We start from the raw sequence: 18,213 nt of genomic DNA, 5'->3' as shown, positions 1-18,213 counted from the left end.
GTAACGCGGCCCAATCATACACAATGCCATTCATCAACCCGTTCATGAGCATAATCTGAGGGAGGGCGATGTCCGATGCGCTACCCGATCCTGTCAATTTGCTCTTGATGACATCCATAATGTACCGCCAGTGGCCCTCTGCAACAAAGGTCTTACGGATTCCTCGACCCTTTGTGGCGTTAGCTACGCTGTCCAACTCTGCTGCCGTCAAGTTCTTGGAGATTAATTTAATCCATCGCTCCTCTTCCCGCTTCATCTTTTTAGCTTTCAACTCTATTTTCCTGCCCTATCTGCCTGGAATGCCGAATACTCTCGTGAAGTCCACCGCTTTGAAGGATATGGTAACATCCCTCCCGAGGTATTCAAAAGTACTGGTGCATGTGTGTCTGTCGAAGGTGTCCACCATGAACCGTAGGGCACCCTCGTACTCGCGGATAGGAAACACGGGCATCCGAATAGCCCACTCCACTTCTGCCTGCCTTACGGAGGTTTTGCTTCACCAAATCATTGTTGGGAGTGTCCTGCCACCATTTCCGGCATTCCGACCCATTCAGGCCTTCAAAGGTGATATTCTGGGGTGTTAACGTATTTTTCCCACTTATGGCAGCTTGTGGTGCTTTCTGCTTTTGCTTCTGTCAGGCGCTGGCATCCATGGTGCTGCCTGCAACACGTACACCTGACAATAAAACCCTGGTATTGCTATCCATCTGGCTGCTACTAGAGGAAGCCTGCAGCTGTTTTTTCCAACTTCGTTTCCCCCCTGAATCCATTAATCTCTAGTATAACTGATTTGTGGTTAAAATCATACGGTCGTTGGACACCTTTGTAACGACCTTCTTCTGTTGTGTATGGTTGTTGTTGTGCGGGTTGGGCTGTGTGTCTTTCTTCGTGCGTGGCAGTTGTGGGTTTCCTTCTCTTTCTTTTTTCCTTGCGTTCCTTCTCCCTTTTTTTTTTCCTTGCGTGGGCTGCGTGGTGCGGGGTTCACTTCTTGTGCGCGTTGCGCGTTTTGTGTTTGCGGGGTTGTGCGGCCTTGTTTTTATTTCTTTTTTTTACTTTGCGTGGCCTTGTGCGGCTTTAACCCGCGGTGGTGCCCACCGCCGGTGGTCCACCGTCGGTGTTGCCACTGCACGATGGTCCCATTGTCGGTGTTACCACCGTATGGTGGTCCCACCGTCGGTGTTGCCATCGTACGATGTTCTGCCGTGCCTCTTTTTTTTTTTTTTGGACCGTACGGTCCATTGTATGACCGTACGTTTTTTTAAAAAAAATTATTTCTAGTAGACTGTCAAACATCCTGACTGGAGGGTCCAGGTTCCCTCCGTTCGTGATAAACCTTTAATTTTGACCCATTGACAGCATCTGGTATCTCCTTCCCGTCCAACATCCACAACTTGATCGCCCTGTTGGCATTGACCTGGCATACCTTGAAGGGCCCTAGCCATTGCACTTTAAATTTTCCTGGTTTGATTTCGTTCTTCCCATTGAATTTGAACACTAATTGCCCAGGAGTAAAATTCATTCGTCGAAGATGCTTGTCGTGCCAGGCCTTCCGTCTTTGCTAGGCTGCCTCTGTGGCCCATTGTGCCATCATTCTTTTTTCGTCCAACTTGCTTAAGGCATACAGTCTCTCTCTCAAGCTCTCCATATCCCCGAGTCTGTTTTCTATCTCAATGCGAAGGCTTGGCACCATGAATTCTGCTGGCACCACCGCTTGCTGCCCGTACATGAGTTGGAACGGAGTCTGACCCGTGGTCACCTTGTAGGTCGTTCTATAGGCCCATAGTACAGAGGGTAACTTCTCCCAATCTTCCTTTTCTACCCCGCAGGACTTGTAAATTACGGATACCAATATTTTGTTTGTGGCCTCGGCCTGGCCATTGGCACGTGGGTAGTACGAACTTGATAATGAGTGAAAAATCTTAAACTCTGAGGTCAACAGCCGTATGACATGGTTCACGAGGTGGCCCCCCCGGTCACTGGTCAACTGAATAGGTATACCATATCGCGTAATGATTTGTTCGTAAATAAATTTTGCCATGCTTACTGCCGAGTTATCCGGGAGAGCCCTCGCCTCCACCCACTTCGTCAAGTATTCTGTCGCAACCACAATGTACTGGCACCGTCGTGTGCGGCTAGCCTTAAGAGTCCCTACAAAGTCGAGTCCCCATTGTTCGAAGAGCTCCTGTGCGTGCGACGGGTTGAGGGGCATGAAGTCCCGCTTCAGAGGTTTGTCTGCTCGTTGGCAAGTGTCGCACTCCACGACCCACTCCCTGGCGTCGTGATGTACGATTGGCCACCATAGTCCTGCCAGAAGCACCTTGCGGGCTGTAGTTTTTGGGCCCATATGTCCACCTGCGGGTCCTACCTGTGCCTCCCTTAATACACTCGGGACTTCTTCTTCCATGACACAACGCCTTAATACCTGGTCTGGCCCCATTTTGTAGAGTAAACCATTGATGAGCGAGAAAGTCTTGCTCCTTAATACGAGCTTTCTCCGTTCCCCTGGGGCCATACCCTCCGGAAATCGGGACGTCGACAGGTACTCTCCAATCTTCTTGTACCACGAAGGGAGTACGGCTATTTGGAACAAGTGCGCATCTGGAAAATCATCATTTACTCCCTCTGGCGGTTCCCCCGACTTAATCTGGGACAATTGATCAGCTATGACATGGCTTCGCCCCGGTCTTACCACAATTGAAAATGTGAACTCCTGTAGTAGCAATAGCCAACGGCTTATCCTCCCCTGGATAATAGGCTTGTTTACCAAGTACATGAGTGCCTGGTGGTCTACGTAAAATGTGAATGGTGTAGCCAGTAGGTAGTGACGGAATTTTTGTACGGCATAGACCATGCCGAGGGCTTTGCGTTCTGTGGTACTGTAGTTCTTTTCAGCCTTAGAGAGCAACCTGCTCGCAAAATAAACGGGGTGCTCCAACCCGTGTCCTCCTACTTGGGCTAATGTAGCCCCGATGGCATAGTTTGAGGCATCCACATGAATGTGGAATTCCTTATCCCAATTCGGGTATGCCAGTATGGGTGCTCCCATCAACCTCGTCTTTAGCTCTTCAAAGGCCTTGCTCTGTGGCTCTGTCCAGATGTATGGTTCCCCTTTCTGTGTCAACCTATCCAACGGGTGGGACACCTGAGCGAAGTTCTTGATGAACCTCCTGTAGTACCCTACATGACCAAGGAAGGATTTTATCCCCGTGACGTCTGTAGGAGGTTCCATTTCTACTATTACCCGAATCTTGTCCGGGTCCGTTTTCAATCCTTCTTTACACACAATGTGTCCAAGCAATCTTCCTTGTGGTACCATGAATCTACATTTCTTCGGATTGAGGGCCAACCATGCCCTCCGACATCTCTCTAGGCACTCCCTGAGGGTTTTTAGGTGGGTGTCCTGTCCATTGTAAATAGAGCAATCATCCAGGAAGGCTTTGAAGTTCCCCATCGACATCTTGTCGAAGATGTGTAAGATGATGCGTTGAAAGGTGGCAGGTGCATTGCATAGACCGAAGGGCATTCGTTTCCATGCATACACACCGTCCTCCACCACGAAAGTTGTTTTCAACTTATCTTCCTCCGCGGTGAATATCTGGTTGTACCCAGAGAACCCATCCATGAAGGAATAGATCTCATGTCCAGCTACTTCCTCCAAGATGCTGTCGGTGAAGGGTATGGGAAATGGGTCTTTAATAGTGACAGCGTTCAGACATCGGAAGTCTACATAGATCTGGATCTGATTGGCCTCTTTCTTGAGAGAAATCACAATGGGAGACACCCATTCGCTTGTCTGCACTTTGAAGATTATGCTTGCTTCCAACATTCGCTCAATTTCGTCATTCACCCGTGCAGCATAATTCTTGTTCATACGGTAAGGCCGCTTCCTTATCGGCTGGGCTCCCGGTACCAATGTTATTCAGTGTACACATAACTCTGGGGGCACGCCCTTCAGGTCCTTGTACGTCCATGCGAAGACATCCTTGTATTTAAGGAAAATTTTGAAGGCTGCGGCCTTCAGCACTGGATTCCAGTCATCTCCGACAAGGATGATCTTGGGGTCACTCGTCCCCCCGAGATTTGTCTCCTTTAAATTGGCTTCCTGGTATTTAATGGGCTCCTCCTTCGGGAATTGGTGTGCCGGCGTCTCATTCACCGAGGCCTTCCCTTCCTTGTACTCGCCATATTCTGGGGGAAATATCTCTGGTTCTTCCTCAATGCTCAATACATTGCACGAAGGTGTAAATAATTCATAATCTCCCATTTGCCAATGGAAGAGGCCATTCAAGGAGTCCCCGTCGTCCCCTGAGCATGCCTCCAGTTCTAACACCCCTTCGTTGCCAGGCTCCATGCGGCGTCCGTCCCCCAACTGATCTCCCTCAGAGTCCGAGTCGGAGGAGGATGCTAACTCCTCACTCACCATCTGCGTACGAAGATCGATCATGTACTTCCTCCCCACGTTTTCCAAGGAAAGAGTATTCCGCTTCCAATTATGGTTTGCTTTTGCTGCAATGAGCCACCCACGCCCGAGAATGGCATCATACCCTTTCTGCTTCAGGGGAATTACTACAAAATCCAGCACGAATGGCTGTGTGCCAATCATCACCTGCTGGCCCATGAGGGTACCAAGGGGTTTAATCCCGTGTTGATCTGCCCCTAATGGGTTGAACGTGGGGGGCCACAACGTAGGCTTTCCAAGTTTTTTCCATGTCGCTTCTGGGAGCACATTTACTCCTGACCCTCCGTCCACAATAGTGTCTGTCAAGGTAGTCCCCAGTATGCCCATTTTTACCACCACCGGTTGGCGTCCGCTGTTGACTACCAACAACATGGGGTCGACTGTGGGGCTTAGGACCTCCCTTAACACAGGGTCGGCTTTGGGGCTCACGACCTCCCTCATTTTCACCTGTGAGGGTACAAAGTTTAAGATAGCTGTTTTTAACTGCGGCATGGTCTCGAGGAGGTCTTGTATTCTCACGGGTACCTCCATCTGCAATATTTGCCGTAAGATTTCCTCTTCTCCCCTCGTTCGTGGCGGATTTGAAGCCTTGTGGCTATTCTGTCCTTGTGCGGCCATTTCCTTTGTGATCTCGTCTCTTGCTTCCCGCACTCTCGCTGTCTTCGTGTGGGGATTTGGGTATGCACCCTGTTTGGCCTGCGCCCTTATGATTGCCAACACTTCTTCTTTCGTGGGTTCTATGTTTAGGAGGTTTACACCAAGTTTCGGGCAATTTGCGTCCTCATGGTCGCCTGGCCCACACCATCGGCAAAGGTGCTGAGGGTTGGCTTCCTTTGTGCAATCGCGGACGAAGTGTCCCCACTGATTGCAGGTCCTACACTGGATCATTGGCCGGCCCTTGGCGTCATACTGGATCCGGTTTCTTGTATTACTCTTGTTGTTATTTCTTTCGCCGTCGCGTCTGTTATCCCGGTATCCTCCAGATGATGTCATTGTGTTCGTTTGTTGGCCCGTACCCGCTGGTGTGGATGTTGTGGCCTGCTCCGTGAACAGTACCTGGTTCATTTGCGTACTTCGGGTAGAGTGTCCCATCACTTGGCAAATCTCGCAGAATGCCTTCTTTGGGCAAGTACCCTTTGCATGCCCCTCCTCTTTACACTCAGTGCACCATATGTCCCCTTCGGTCCGACCAGTGCTTCTCATTGTTTTGAATTCCCTTCTCATTCACTCCATGTCTTTCTGGAGCGCTTGCACTCGTTTGCCAACCTCGCCGTCGCTGTTGCTTTCTTGTGAAGAGTCATCCTCCTCAGACGAGCTATCCTTGTTCTTTTTTTTCTTCGATGTCTTGTTCTCACTCTCAAGATCCATCGCTCTATTGTATGCGTCTTCGTACGATGTAGGTGGAACGATTTTCATCTTCTTTCGGAGGGAGTGTTTCAGTCCCTCCACGAACCATCTCTTTTTCAACCCATCTGCTGGTTGACTCTCCATTTTTCCCAATAGTTCCTTCAGCTGCTGACTATAGGCTCGGACAGTCTCGTTCTTGTTTTGCTTTGTTCCATAGATTTCGGCGACTATTTCGTTGTCATCTCCCAGGAGGCAGAACTCTATCCCAAACTCCTTCTTCAGGTTGGGCTATGTGCCGACTTTGGCCTTATCCATATCTAAGTACCAGTCTATGGCCACTCCCCTCAAGGTTGCTGGGAATTGTGTTACCCATTCGTCTTGATCGCTAACACTGTTTGTTGACCATATGGTTTTGCACGTTCGACAATGGCGGACGGGATCTTCCTTCTCATCGCCGTTGAACTTCGGTAGTTTCTGTTTACTCGCCATTGATGGGGGTCGTCTCCCCTGAGGTGGCTGTGGCTGTGTCTGAGCCCCTGTGCCGCTCCCTCCGGTGTCGGTGGTGTGTCCTGCGTGGTGATTGGGGGTACAGTGTTTTGCCTGCCGTGTGTAGCACCTACAGCCGTACGGTTGTCTTCCCCTTCGTTCTCACCCGCGCCCACTCCTAGCTCCCTTTGGTGATCCTCACTCCGTGGTGTAAGGGATAAGTTTCTAAACTGATCCTGAGTCTCCTCGACTATATTCCGCCATAACCTTGTTTCCTCCAGAAACTCTTCGTGGCTTTGCACCCTACAGTGTTCTGGCTACGCGTAGAAATTTCCGTCGGCTTCTGCACCCTCCGTGACACCTCCTTGGTTCCCCTCGGGCCACCCTTCGGCAGGTCGTCCTTCGGCAGGTTGCCTTTGCCTCCGTCTATGTTCTACTTGCTGCTCCAGAATCAAGGTCTTCTGTGCGGCCTCCCACTCGTCCGTTTCTGCGTTTTTATTTCTATCTTTATTCAATAGGTTGGGCATTAAGTGCCGTACATTTCCATAATTCGCAATACATAAACCAAAACACGTCTTTATTAATTCATTTCCTCAGATACAACTCGTGTCAATGACACTTTTATTTGAATATAGAAGATTCAAGGTTCAATTCCTTCCTGGTCTGGTGCCATCCCGCTCTGCTTCCCGTCGGTTGCTATCTTCGTACTGCTAAAGGATCTGTTGGCGTCGCTCTTCTTGGGCAATCTCCTCCAGGCGAGCTTGCTGTGCCAGTGATGCTTGTGCAAGCAATCGGGGAAGATGGTTCATCAACTGGTTTATTGCCGGGCTCACCTCCAACGCTGTCCACACGGCACTTGGTAGGATTTCCGCCTCCGTCACCTCTCGTCGGACGTAGGTCTGGATGGCTACCTGGAGCAGAATTGAAAATTCTCTCGTTGCGGTGTCTTCCCCTGTGTAAAGTTCTGTTCGCGCTTCGTCGACCTCTGGGTTTACCTCACCAACGGGTAGGCCCATCGTGTCCGTGCGCCATCCGCGTCTTCCGTTCCCGAGTATGTCTAGGCAACAACGCCAAATGTTTGCCCTCTCGGGTGAATAGTTTAAAACATAAAGCACGTAATGTAGAATAATAACGCCACAGATATCAGACAAGTATAAGAGATGTTATTCCATTCATAATTGTTTGTTGCAAGTTTCATTCCGAAGTATATAAAGATACCGAGGGGGTGCGAGCGCCAACCGTGGCACTGCAACTGCCACTCCTCGGTTGCCAACTAACCAAGACAATTACACATAATTAACTAGTCTTACTTTCGTGTACAATAATGCCGCCAACAATCGCTTCACTTCAGGTATACAGATGTTTATATCAGAGTAGCGCAACAGACGGGTGGAGCAACGCATCTTAGATTGTTATGGGATCCTGGAATTGGTTTCTAGTGTGCAAATGCGGATTGTTTGAGGGCAAGCAATCTTGGGAAGGGAGGACTATAATGTCCCCAATTTTAAGTGACAAATTAATTAAATTAATTTTATATTAAGTCGTCTAAAATTAAAATCAAATATCTTATGATGACTTAATATCGATTAATTTAATTAATTAATTATAAACTAATAAGGTTCCTCAAGACGGCTCCCAGAAGTGTTGGAGAAATATTATTTAATTCAGACCATTTATATCGGGATCAATCACATGAATGTGAATCTGGGACTTTTCTTTTCCACGAACTGTCGCCTCCTCAGGAGGAAGCGCTATTGCCCGACTAACCTACAATTTGATCCTAGTGCCTGAAGATGATGCACCTTCCTTGTTGTTGATCTGAATCTCAGACTTATGTCCAAGAGGCCCTGTAGAGTCATCTGTAATGTCCCCACTTTGAAATAAAATTCAATAATAAATGATAATAATAAAATTAAAATATTTAAAATTAAATTAAAATATAAAGTAAAATAATTAAATATAATTAAATATGATTAATTAAAAATTAATTAAGTTAATGAAAAGTCAAAAGAAATGAAAGGAAAGGTTGTGACTCCCTCAACAATGAGATATAAAAGGGAGAAGAGAACCTCATTTGAGAGGGGGGAATAATTTGGAAATGAGAAGTGCAGATCTGATTTAAATGATAAGTGTAGATCTGATTATGAGAGGTTGTGTCCCTTTCAAAGGGCAGAAACAATGAAGAGTTGCACTCTTTCAAAGGGTGCTAATGGTGAAAGGGTGTATCTCTTGCCAAAGGGTATACATGATGAAGAGGTGTGACCTCTCCCTCACATTGAGAGATATAAAGGAAAGGAATCAAAAGCATCTAGTAAGATCACCATGGATCAAATCAGATCAGTACTGTTATTAAGTTACAGGCAGTAACATCCTTGTTCTTGGTGGTATGCATGGGGATATGTTTAATAAGTATGCTTAATATATGAAGCCCGATAATGTTCTTATGGAGAATAAATAGTAATATTAATATGGATTGCAATATGTATGACAGTCATACTTAATTTCATATATATATTCATAATACATAAGAAATTAGTATACGTATAGTCTAAAACATGTTATTACTATCAGTATTTAAGAAGTGGGGAAGGAGATGTTCCTAATAGGGGACATTACAATTGGTTTGATACTTACATTAAGAACTAGGGATGTTTGATGGACGAATAATTTATTTATGAATATTAAATTGATTGATTTGCGAAATATCATTGATTTGATGCATGTTAAGGTGGAGTTGTCTCCTAATATATTCAGTCTGAGTCATAAGTATCTTGAAATTGATTAATTATGGCTAAAGCATCCCTAAACCCATAAGGGGACATTACATCATCTTCTTTTCCAACCTTGATCTTGATGAGTCTAACACCATTACCTTTGAGCCAAGTGTTGGTGTTAGCTAGGATAGGCTGAAATCTCTCAAGAATGGAAGTGCATTCTTTATGTGACCATTGGATTAAAGGAAGTGGGGCTTCATCAACCCTTCGTGAGACATACTCTAGATCAAGCACATTCCCATCATCAATCATCCCTTGCGGAATGTCCACCAGGTTCAAATCAATAACTTGCTCAAGGGTGAGCTTGCGGTAGTCCATCTTGAGAACCTCCATTTCTGTACGGAGATCCACCCAGATATCCTCAATGCGATGCACATGTATCAAGGACTTTTTGATCTTTTCCTTCATACCTCGGTAGTCAAAATCTGCCCTTGACTTAAACCTTTTAAGTTTAATCTCCTACATCTCAGTCTCCATAGCTTTGGCTTTGGTGGATGTGATAAGGGAGTACCGGCCAATTTTTAATGGGTTGGTTGTAGAAATCCCCATCCCAACCTTATGTTTGACAGATTGATGTGCATGTACAACCATGATCTGTCTTCCCAACTCCATAAGAATAATCTTATCAGTCGAGTATCTTGGAAGCGTGTATGGCTGCCCACTGTAGCATCCGACTCTTATATAAGTGAAAGTCGGGAATTGAAGGAACATGCAACCATACTCATTCACTCTTTCCCATGCTTCATCTGACACCCTTTTGTTCTTTAGAGTCTTGTCAAATTGGCACATGAAGTAACCAAAGAATGCATCTTGAACCCTGCTGAAATGTAATCTGCTGGGTCTTAAGGGCAGTTGATCATAGTATTCCCACGCAGGTATAAGCGAGCGATCACCCTTGGTTGAAAGATTAGGGAAATGTCTAAGTGATGCTGCCAAATACACTAAGTATGAGTTCATGTAGAATGTCATGGTAGTAGGGACTACTGCAAGTTGTTCACATAAAGCATCATTAATAATCTCTCCCCATGATATATGATGGGACTGCCTTATGAACATGATAAATTGATACATTTAGGGCTCAAAAACATTAGAGTGCTCAAGACCCATCATCCTGCCGAGGAGAGTAATGATGTCTCCAATTTCCCACTTGAAGTCACACCGATACAACTTAGCCCACCTTGTGAAAGCAACTCGTGGCTTATGAATCCATATGTTAATGTGGCGTTTGCAGTCCTTTTCCCTTTTGACATAGTACTTAGCTGCACTATCCTTTGTAATCTCCATATACACAGGTGCCGATGGTATTCTGAAGACTTTCTCAATAGTATCTGCATCAAAACGAATTATTGCCTCACCATCATTAGTTCTAATGGTTTTCGTCTCCTTGTCGAAGTGGTGAGCGCAAATGAGAACAAATTCAGGTTCTAGGGCAGCCACTGGAAAAGAAGATGCATGATGAATGTGGCTGTCCAACAACTGTTGCATATTACTATCCTGCGGATCCTCCACCCTTTTAATGAATTCTGACATGTCAACATGCCCTATCTCCGTATCCTTGATATGATCCAAAGGAGAGGAAACTTGTGAAGGGGAAACTTCATTCTGGTACTTGTCATATTTATATTTCATCTTCTTTGGAATGGGAGATGACGGTAAATCTGACATTGAAGAACAACCTGGTATGCTGTGATGAAAACTTAAAAGTGTTAAAGCAACATCATAATCAGCTGCAATTAACATTTTTCCTTCTTCAAATGGGAAGAACTCCAACCCTTGCACTTCATAACTTTGTGACAGAAAGATGGGAAATAAATGGGAATTTTTGAAACTTGACTTTGACCAATTTCGGGTCTTGGGGAAAGTTTTACAAGTATACAAGTGGGGAAGAACAAACACGCAATCGGATTTTTGAAACCCGAATGCAAGTATACTTGTAAAACGGAAAATGGAGAAATGAGTGAAAAATGAGATTTTGACATGTGGGAAATGGCGTGAATGGAATGTATGGATAAAGGCAATGAGCATGAACAAAAATGGAAGGGTTTTGGGAATGTCATCTTCAAGAAAATGGGAAGAACTTTCAACATATAATTCGGTTCTAAAAACCCGATTTTGAAAGAATGGGTATTTTTCCACTTAGAAAATGGGAATTTTACCAAAAGATGATTAAAATATTTTAATCACATGGGAAGATCAATTATTTTCATCCTACTAAAATCCCGAATACAAGTAAAGAGGGAAAATGGGGAAAATCAATGCAATTTTCAAATTGCTTTGCAAAGAGGAAAATCTCTCTCACAAAACCGATTTTAGGGCAAAACAAACATATATACAAATTTACAACTAGAAAGATAAAACAAGAAGACAAGAAATAAAAACAAAATGAAAAGAAAACATACCTTGCTTCAATCCAAATGCTCTTCCAAGGAAATGCAATAATCCTTGTGATGAAGACTTAAAACCTTTAAATAAGCAACAAATCGAACTTCAAAACCCTAGCCACATTTTTGAAAAACGCCTTTAGCAGCAAAAACACCTTGTAAAATGGCACAAGAATCGGTCAAATCTCCCCTAAATCTCAACGCCTAGGGTTGAGAAGGCAAAACGATATGGGAGAGAAGAGATTCGTGGCATTTTGGAGGACAAAATCTTGGTATTTTGGCAAACACGTGTTGCTGTTATAATGCCTTCAAACCAGGAAATAAATCCACCAAATGGCATGGAAAGAGTTTCAAGGTGTATGAAAATAGCTAAGAATTCAAAATGCATTCTTCCTCCTAAAATATCTCCACAAAAATCGGTGGAAACTCTGAACAAATTCGCCTAAGAAGCTGGTCGGGTTCTTGGAGAAATGCACTAAGAAGCTGGTCAGGTTCTTGGAGAAATGCAACAAGTTTCAATTTTACATGTAATAGTGAAAACCGGGTTCCTTTCTTCATATTACAAGTTTAAAATGTTACTTTATCTCCATTCTAGAGCAAATCGGGTTTTGAAAACTCATTTACAAGTTTAAAATGTCACTTTTCATTGCACAAGGCAAAATCAGGTTTTTGTGAGAGGAATACAAGTTATAATAACTTGTAAGAGAAAAATAAAATCCCCTCAACAAGTTATTAGAAAATAAAACATGTAATAGGGAAATAAAATCCCTATTACAAGTAAAATCACTTAAATAAGAACTTTATAAAAGAATCAAAAAGTGATTTTTAAATTTATAATTTAAAATTAACTTGTAAGCCTAAGTTACCGGTTCTTGTCCTTTTGGCAGGGAACCCGACCACCTGGGAAGGACCCGGGTGGAACCCAGGTCGAACCCGGGTGAACCCAGGCCCATGGGTTCCCAAAAACGGGGCCCACAGGTCAAAAAACAATAAAAAAGGACTTTAAAAAATAGTTTTTTAATAATTATTCCCCAATTCGCCCCTTTATGATGCATTTCATGCATCAAAACATTCATTCAACTCATTCTATTTGCATTTTTGAAGATTTTTTCTCTAAAGCCAGGTTTCTTAGTTTTTGCATTTTTCTTCGAAGGTAGAGACCTAAGTCACCAGGTTCGGCCGAATTTCAACCTTGAAGTTCGAAATTCGTCGAACTTCAAACAGTTTATAAAATTTGTCAAAAATTCGATCAAATTCGTACCAAAAATTAGGGATGACGTAATTTCCGAAAAAAAATTTTTCCTTGCATTTTTTAGGGTTTCATCTAGTTTTTTTAATAAATACGGGCCATGGCGGAAAACATAGCAAAGTTTAGGTCGCGGACGCATCAATTCCAACTTTTAGTCGACGGACTTTCGACCACCGTTGCAGACTTGGACGAACCTTCGACCGCTGTTGCAAAAGCTCCGAAACATTCCGTCGAAGCTCGAATTGTTGCCTCTGCCTCTGTCATCAGTTTGTCCTCCCGATTATGTGTATTTTTTTAAATTTTTTTTCAGGTTTCAATGTTTCATATTACATAATATATTATTATACAATATAATATTATAAAATACACATAATACACAATGTTTATTTATAATTTTTATAATGTTTAAAATACACATAATACACAATATAATATTATAAAATACACATAATACACAATGTTTATATATAATTTTTATAATGTTTATAATGTTTATTTATAATGTTTAAAATACACATAATACACAATAGGCTTCTCGTGTATTTATAATGTTTAATTTTTATTTTTTTATTTTATACACATAATATAAAATAGTGTTAAACTATTTATCAATGTTAAACTATTTAGGCAATTTTATAGATATAATACATATATTTATTAAAAAAATTAAAAAATTACATATGGCGAATTTAATTCGAATTTTATACATTTCAAATTTTTTACTCATCGAACTTCATTCGAATTTCAAAGCTGTCGAACTTCGAATTCGAATTCGAATTCGAATCTGGTGACTTAGGTAGAGACTATGAAGATGTGAGACATACATAAAAGGCATAGGAATCACTGGAGAAGGAAGATTTAGCCATCAAAGGTGAGTGAATCTGAATTTTTTACAAGTTTTCAAGAATTTTTTAAAGTTTTTTTCAAATTTTCAAATTTTTGTTTTTTAAGTTTTTCTAAATTTTTTTAAATAAGTTTTGTATATTTTTTACAATTTGTATGCATAGTATGGGGTTGTAATGCCGAAATTTTATGAATTTTTTTCAATAATGTTGTGTTTTCTATCTTTATTTTAGGTGCATTATTCATATAATCATACATAATGGCTGAAATTGGAAGTGCAAGTGCAAGCTCTAGTTCAATTGCCCATACCCGAACTGAAAATAACCCCTTTAAAATTGATCAAGATTCACCACTTTGGCATTATACAACAATGATCAAGCAAGTGTCTGGTGGTGGGGGTTTAGTTTGGAAGTGTAACCATTGTGACACTGAGTATACCAGCTCATACTATCGAGTGAAAGGCCACCTTTGTTTCATCCCCGAGCATGGAATAAAATTTTGGAAGGGTTCAGATGGCAAGGGGCTGTCAAAAGCTCTAGTTTTGAAATATATTAGAGAACAAGAGGAAGCTGATAGGAGAAGTGGCAAAGCAAAGACTGATCATCCTCTTGTCCAATCAAGCTCGAAGACTACGAGGCCTTCTAGTAATATTGGCTCCACAAGACCAGCCGGTTCACATCCTTTAATGCCAAAACCACCAGTCGCTCCACTAGAGAATCAAAATGTTGTGGTTTCACGGAAAAGAGGCCCATTGGACACTGCCTTCAAAAATGAAATGAGAGAGATTGTTGATCAGAGCATCGGGCGTTGCCTTTATGGCAATGGGATTCCTTTCAACCTTGTTAGATCACCTTACTTTCGGGACATGGTACATACCCTTTTGCAACACACCTTCTGATTATGTTTGTCCAGGGTATGGAAAAGTGAGAACCACCTTATTGGCAAAGGAGAAAGCATCCATAGAGTCACAGTTGAAAGTCATCAAAGATACATGGCCGGAAATAAGTTTGACCATCGTTTCTGATGGATGGAAAGATTGTAAAAATAGGCCATTGATCAATGTTATAGCAGTGTGCCCTAAAGGGGCAATGTTTTTGAAAGTGGTGGATTGTGAGGGGCAAGTGAAAGATGCAAGTTTCATTGCCAATATCCTCATAGAATGCATTGACATGGTGGGGCCTCAAAATGTTGTCCAAGTCATAACAGGCAATGCTAAAAATTGTAGGGCAGCAGGGACTATAGTGGAGGCTACATACGGTCACATCTTTTGGACACGATGTGCAGTCCACTCACTCAATTTAATCATGCAAAAGATTGGCACACAAATTGATTGGGTGAAAAAACTGTACGAGGAGGGCGAGGAGATTCAAATGTTTGTGACTAATCATCATATGTCACAAGCCATTTTTAGGACCTTCTCCAAGTTGGAGTTGTTGAAGGTAATTACTAATTTAAATTTTATTTTTTAATTTTTTAGTTTTTTTTTAATAATTGATATATGCTGTGTATTTTTTTATGTCATGTTAGGTAGCTGAAACATGATTTGCATCTCACACACTCGTCTTAAGATGACTTGTGAAGGTGCGAGAGGCCTTGAGTTCTATGCTCATCAATGGATTGTGGAGTGTATGGAAGCAGGCCCAGACATAAAGAGCTCTAAAAGTAAGAGCATTGATCTTTGATGAGAAATGGTGGGATAATGTGGAATATGTTTTGAATTTTACTGAACCCATCGTGAGCATGATTAGGTATGCTGATATTGATAGCCCATGTTTGGGTGAGATTTATGATGGCATGGATTGCATGGTGGAGAAAATAAGAGAAGTAATAAAAAGAAAAGTAAATGACCCAACGGAAACATTTTTCAAAGTTGTGCAGAATATTATTGTTGACCATTGGAACAAGATGACCAATCCTTTACATCTCTTAGCATTTGCTTTGACACCAAAATTTTATAGTGCAGAGATGCTTGCAACACCAAGGAAGGTACCACCATATAGAGATGCAGAGGTTGCTTCTGGCTATAGAGCTGCCTTTAAAAAGATATATCAAGATGAAGAGACAAGAAATGTTGTCATGATGGAGTTTGGCCAATTTGTATCCACAAAAAATCATGAATGTTGTAGCTCTCAATGCTAGATATGGGATGGATGCTGATGAGTGGTGCTATGTACATGGTCAAGGTTCCGTTTACTTGCAGCTGCTTGCAATTAAACTTCTCTCCCAAGTATGTATCTTTTTATTTTTATAGTTTTCCAATTCCATTTGATGCTATCATATTTTTATTTTTTAATTTATAAATTTCTAATTATGTTTTAACTTTTAACACGTTGCAAGTTCTTCTTCAGCTGAGCAGAATTGGAGTACATACTCCTTCATCCACTCAGTCAAACGTAATCGTTTGGGTGCAAAGAGAGCTGAGGATTTGGTCTACGTACACTCCAACCTTCATTTGTTGTCACATAAGGACCCTGAATATAATGTGGGTGCAACAAGGATTTGGGATCTAGCCCCTGAGTGTGCTGATTTAGATGCTACAGTTGCACAACTTGCCCAAGTCTCTATAGACGAGGCAGCTACGAAACTTGAGAGAGACTTGGCTAGTGGGAGTGACATTCCATTCGATAGTGGTTCAATTGATGCTGGATTTGAACCACTTGATGACCTTGGGCTTGGGTTGGATGGTTCAGATGAAGATGAATATGGAATTTAAATCCCATAGATGGCTTGTAATTTGAATTTTTATTGTGTCATGACATATTCACAATTTGAAACTTGAATCAGTTGAAACTTGAAACTTGAATATTATCTTTTTGCAAATTATGAATATGATATTAGACTTAGTTATTAGTTTACTGATAACATTTGCGATATATGAATATTTATTGGCATTGGCAATTATGGATTTATGATTTATGATTTATGATTTATGTATGGAAAGTCACATTGTATATTTTATTTTTGTATGGATTGTATATATTGAACATATATATAATATATGTGTATATTTATAATTAATATATGTATATATGTACAGACGAACCCATACCCGTACCCAAGAATTTTTTTTGTTTTGCCGAATCCGCGAATCCGTACCTGAACCGGTAACTTATGTAACTTATCCAAAAAGTTCCCTATTACAACTTAAAAAGCCAAAAAACATCAAGGGGGAAATAAAAAACAAGTTACAAGTTCTAATTTCATAAAGTGCACTTGTAATTAACTTAAAATTTCCCTACAAAGACTAAAACAAAAGAAAACATTAAAACTTGCAACTTAAGGAAAATTTCCCACCTGCAGTCAGGGAGAAAAAACCCGAAATCGAAGGAAAAACATAGCAAACAAACCCAGAATGCGATGAAATTCGAAATGTGGTTCGAGGATGGACTAAGGATTAGTCTAGTCTAGAAGATAAGGCGAAATTCTGCCTCGGAAAGCATGTCAGAGTAAAATTTTCATTTTTTGACAAAATTTTTATGTAATGGTCCATCATTTTTGAAAACAAAAAATGAGGACAACAAGTTTCATGGCACAACAGTCCATCAGGTTCAATAAAGACTATTAAAATTTTCAATTGTTCGTGTCTATGGGGCTGATGCCTCCCACAACTAGAGTTGATGGGGGTGGCTCCCACAACTATAGTTGATGGATCTAGTTTATCTTTGTTATCCATAGTTACAGTAAGCTTCATTGCTCTGCTTGTTTTCCTTTCTTTGATTATGTTTCCTATGTATTTCAGATTACTGAAGAGTGCATGTATAAGGCAATATCAGTTTGCAAAGCGGGAGAAAGCTTCAATCGAATTGGTAGTAAAATTAAGTATGTAAATAAATTTCCATCTGCATTCATTGTTTTCTTTAAATCCTATATGAAAAATCAATTTTGCTCAACCATGTTCATATCAAATTGAACTGTATAGAACTGGTACTGTATTGATGAACTGTTGTATATATTATTCTTTTATTCTTATTGGGCATTTAGATATTTGTTATTTCAGCCATTAAAGTATTCCACTTACATGGCACTGAATGATGGTAAAAGTGTAAATGAAATTCAATTGCCTGGTATCAAAAGCCAAAAAACTTGGCAAGAAGTAAGGAAACTAGAAGTCTAAAAACAACATAATATTCTCTAAAAATAAAGAAAAAAGGTAGCGCATAGGGATTAAAAATTAAATGTAGTATATAAAAAATGTCAATGATAAAAAGAGAGTAGGGCTCAAAAAAAAACTTTTTAACTTTTACTTCTACTGAGGAGGGATAATGTTAAAAACAAAGTTCTTGCCCTAAAATGGCAGGATCTGCCGTGATAGAACACGACTTACTATTTAGGAGCAGCCTAGTGTTTTGTATCTAAACCCTCATTAGAGTATAAATTAAAAGAAAAACCCTTATTAGCATAAAATATTAATTCAAAAATATTTCGAAGTTAAAAGAAAATTAATAATGCTCTATCCTTAACCCTGAACTAATTTTTTTCAGTCTACTGGTGCTAATTATTTTTCTGTCTCCAAGTGTAAAAAGAAATCCCAAAAAGGATAGTTCTAAATAATTTTTTTAACAAGAGCTGCTTTTTGAAAACTTCGGGAAACAGCATGACGATATGGTGGGTCACTATTAGTTGGGATTAACAAGTTTTTCTAGTATAGTGCTTCTATGATTTCAGTAATAATTT

At 41.2% G+C, this 18,213-nt stretch overlaps 1 protein-coding gene across 1 annotated transcript in view; it reads left to right on the top strand.

The window, feature by feature from the left end:
* The window catches only part of LOC131042441 (methionine aminopeptidase 1B, chloroplastic), a 265,674-nt gene that overhangs the window by 109,887 nt on the left and 137,574 nt on the right, over positions 1–18,213 (top strand). The window contains exon 7 of the mRNA XM_057975714.2: positions 17,279–17,358. Within this exon, the coding sequence (XP_057831697.1) occupies positions 17,279–17,358 (80 nt within the window). The remainder of the gene's footprint in view (positions 1–17,278; positions 17,359–18,213) is intronic.

The sequence above is a fragment of the Cryptomeria japonica genome, chromosome 1 (genome assembly GCF_030272615.1).
Source record: "Cryptomeria japonica chromosome 1, Sugi_1.0, whole genome shotgun sequence".
Classification (NCBI taxonomy): domain Eukaryota; kingdom Viridiplantae; phylum Streptophyta; class Pinopsida; order Cupressales; family Cupressaceae; genus Cryptomeria; species Cryptomeria japonica.
Note: the sequence above shows the minus strand (reverse complement) of the source record. Positions and strands in the feature narration are given on the sequence as shown.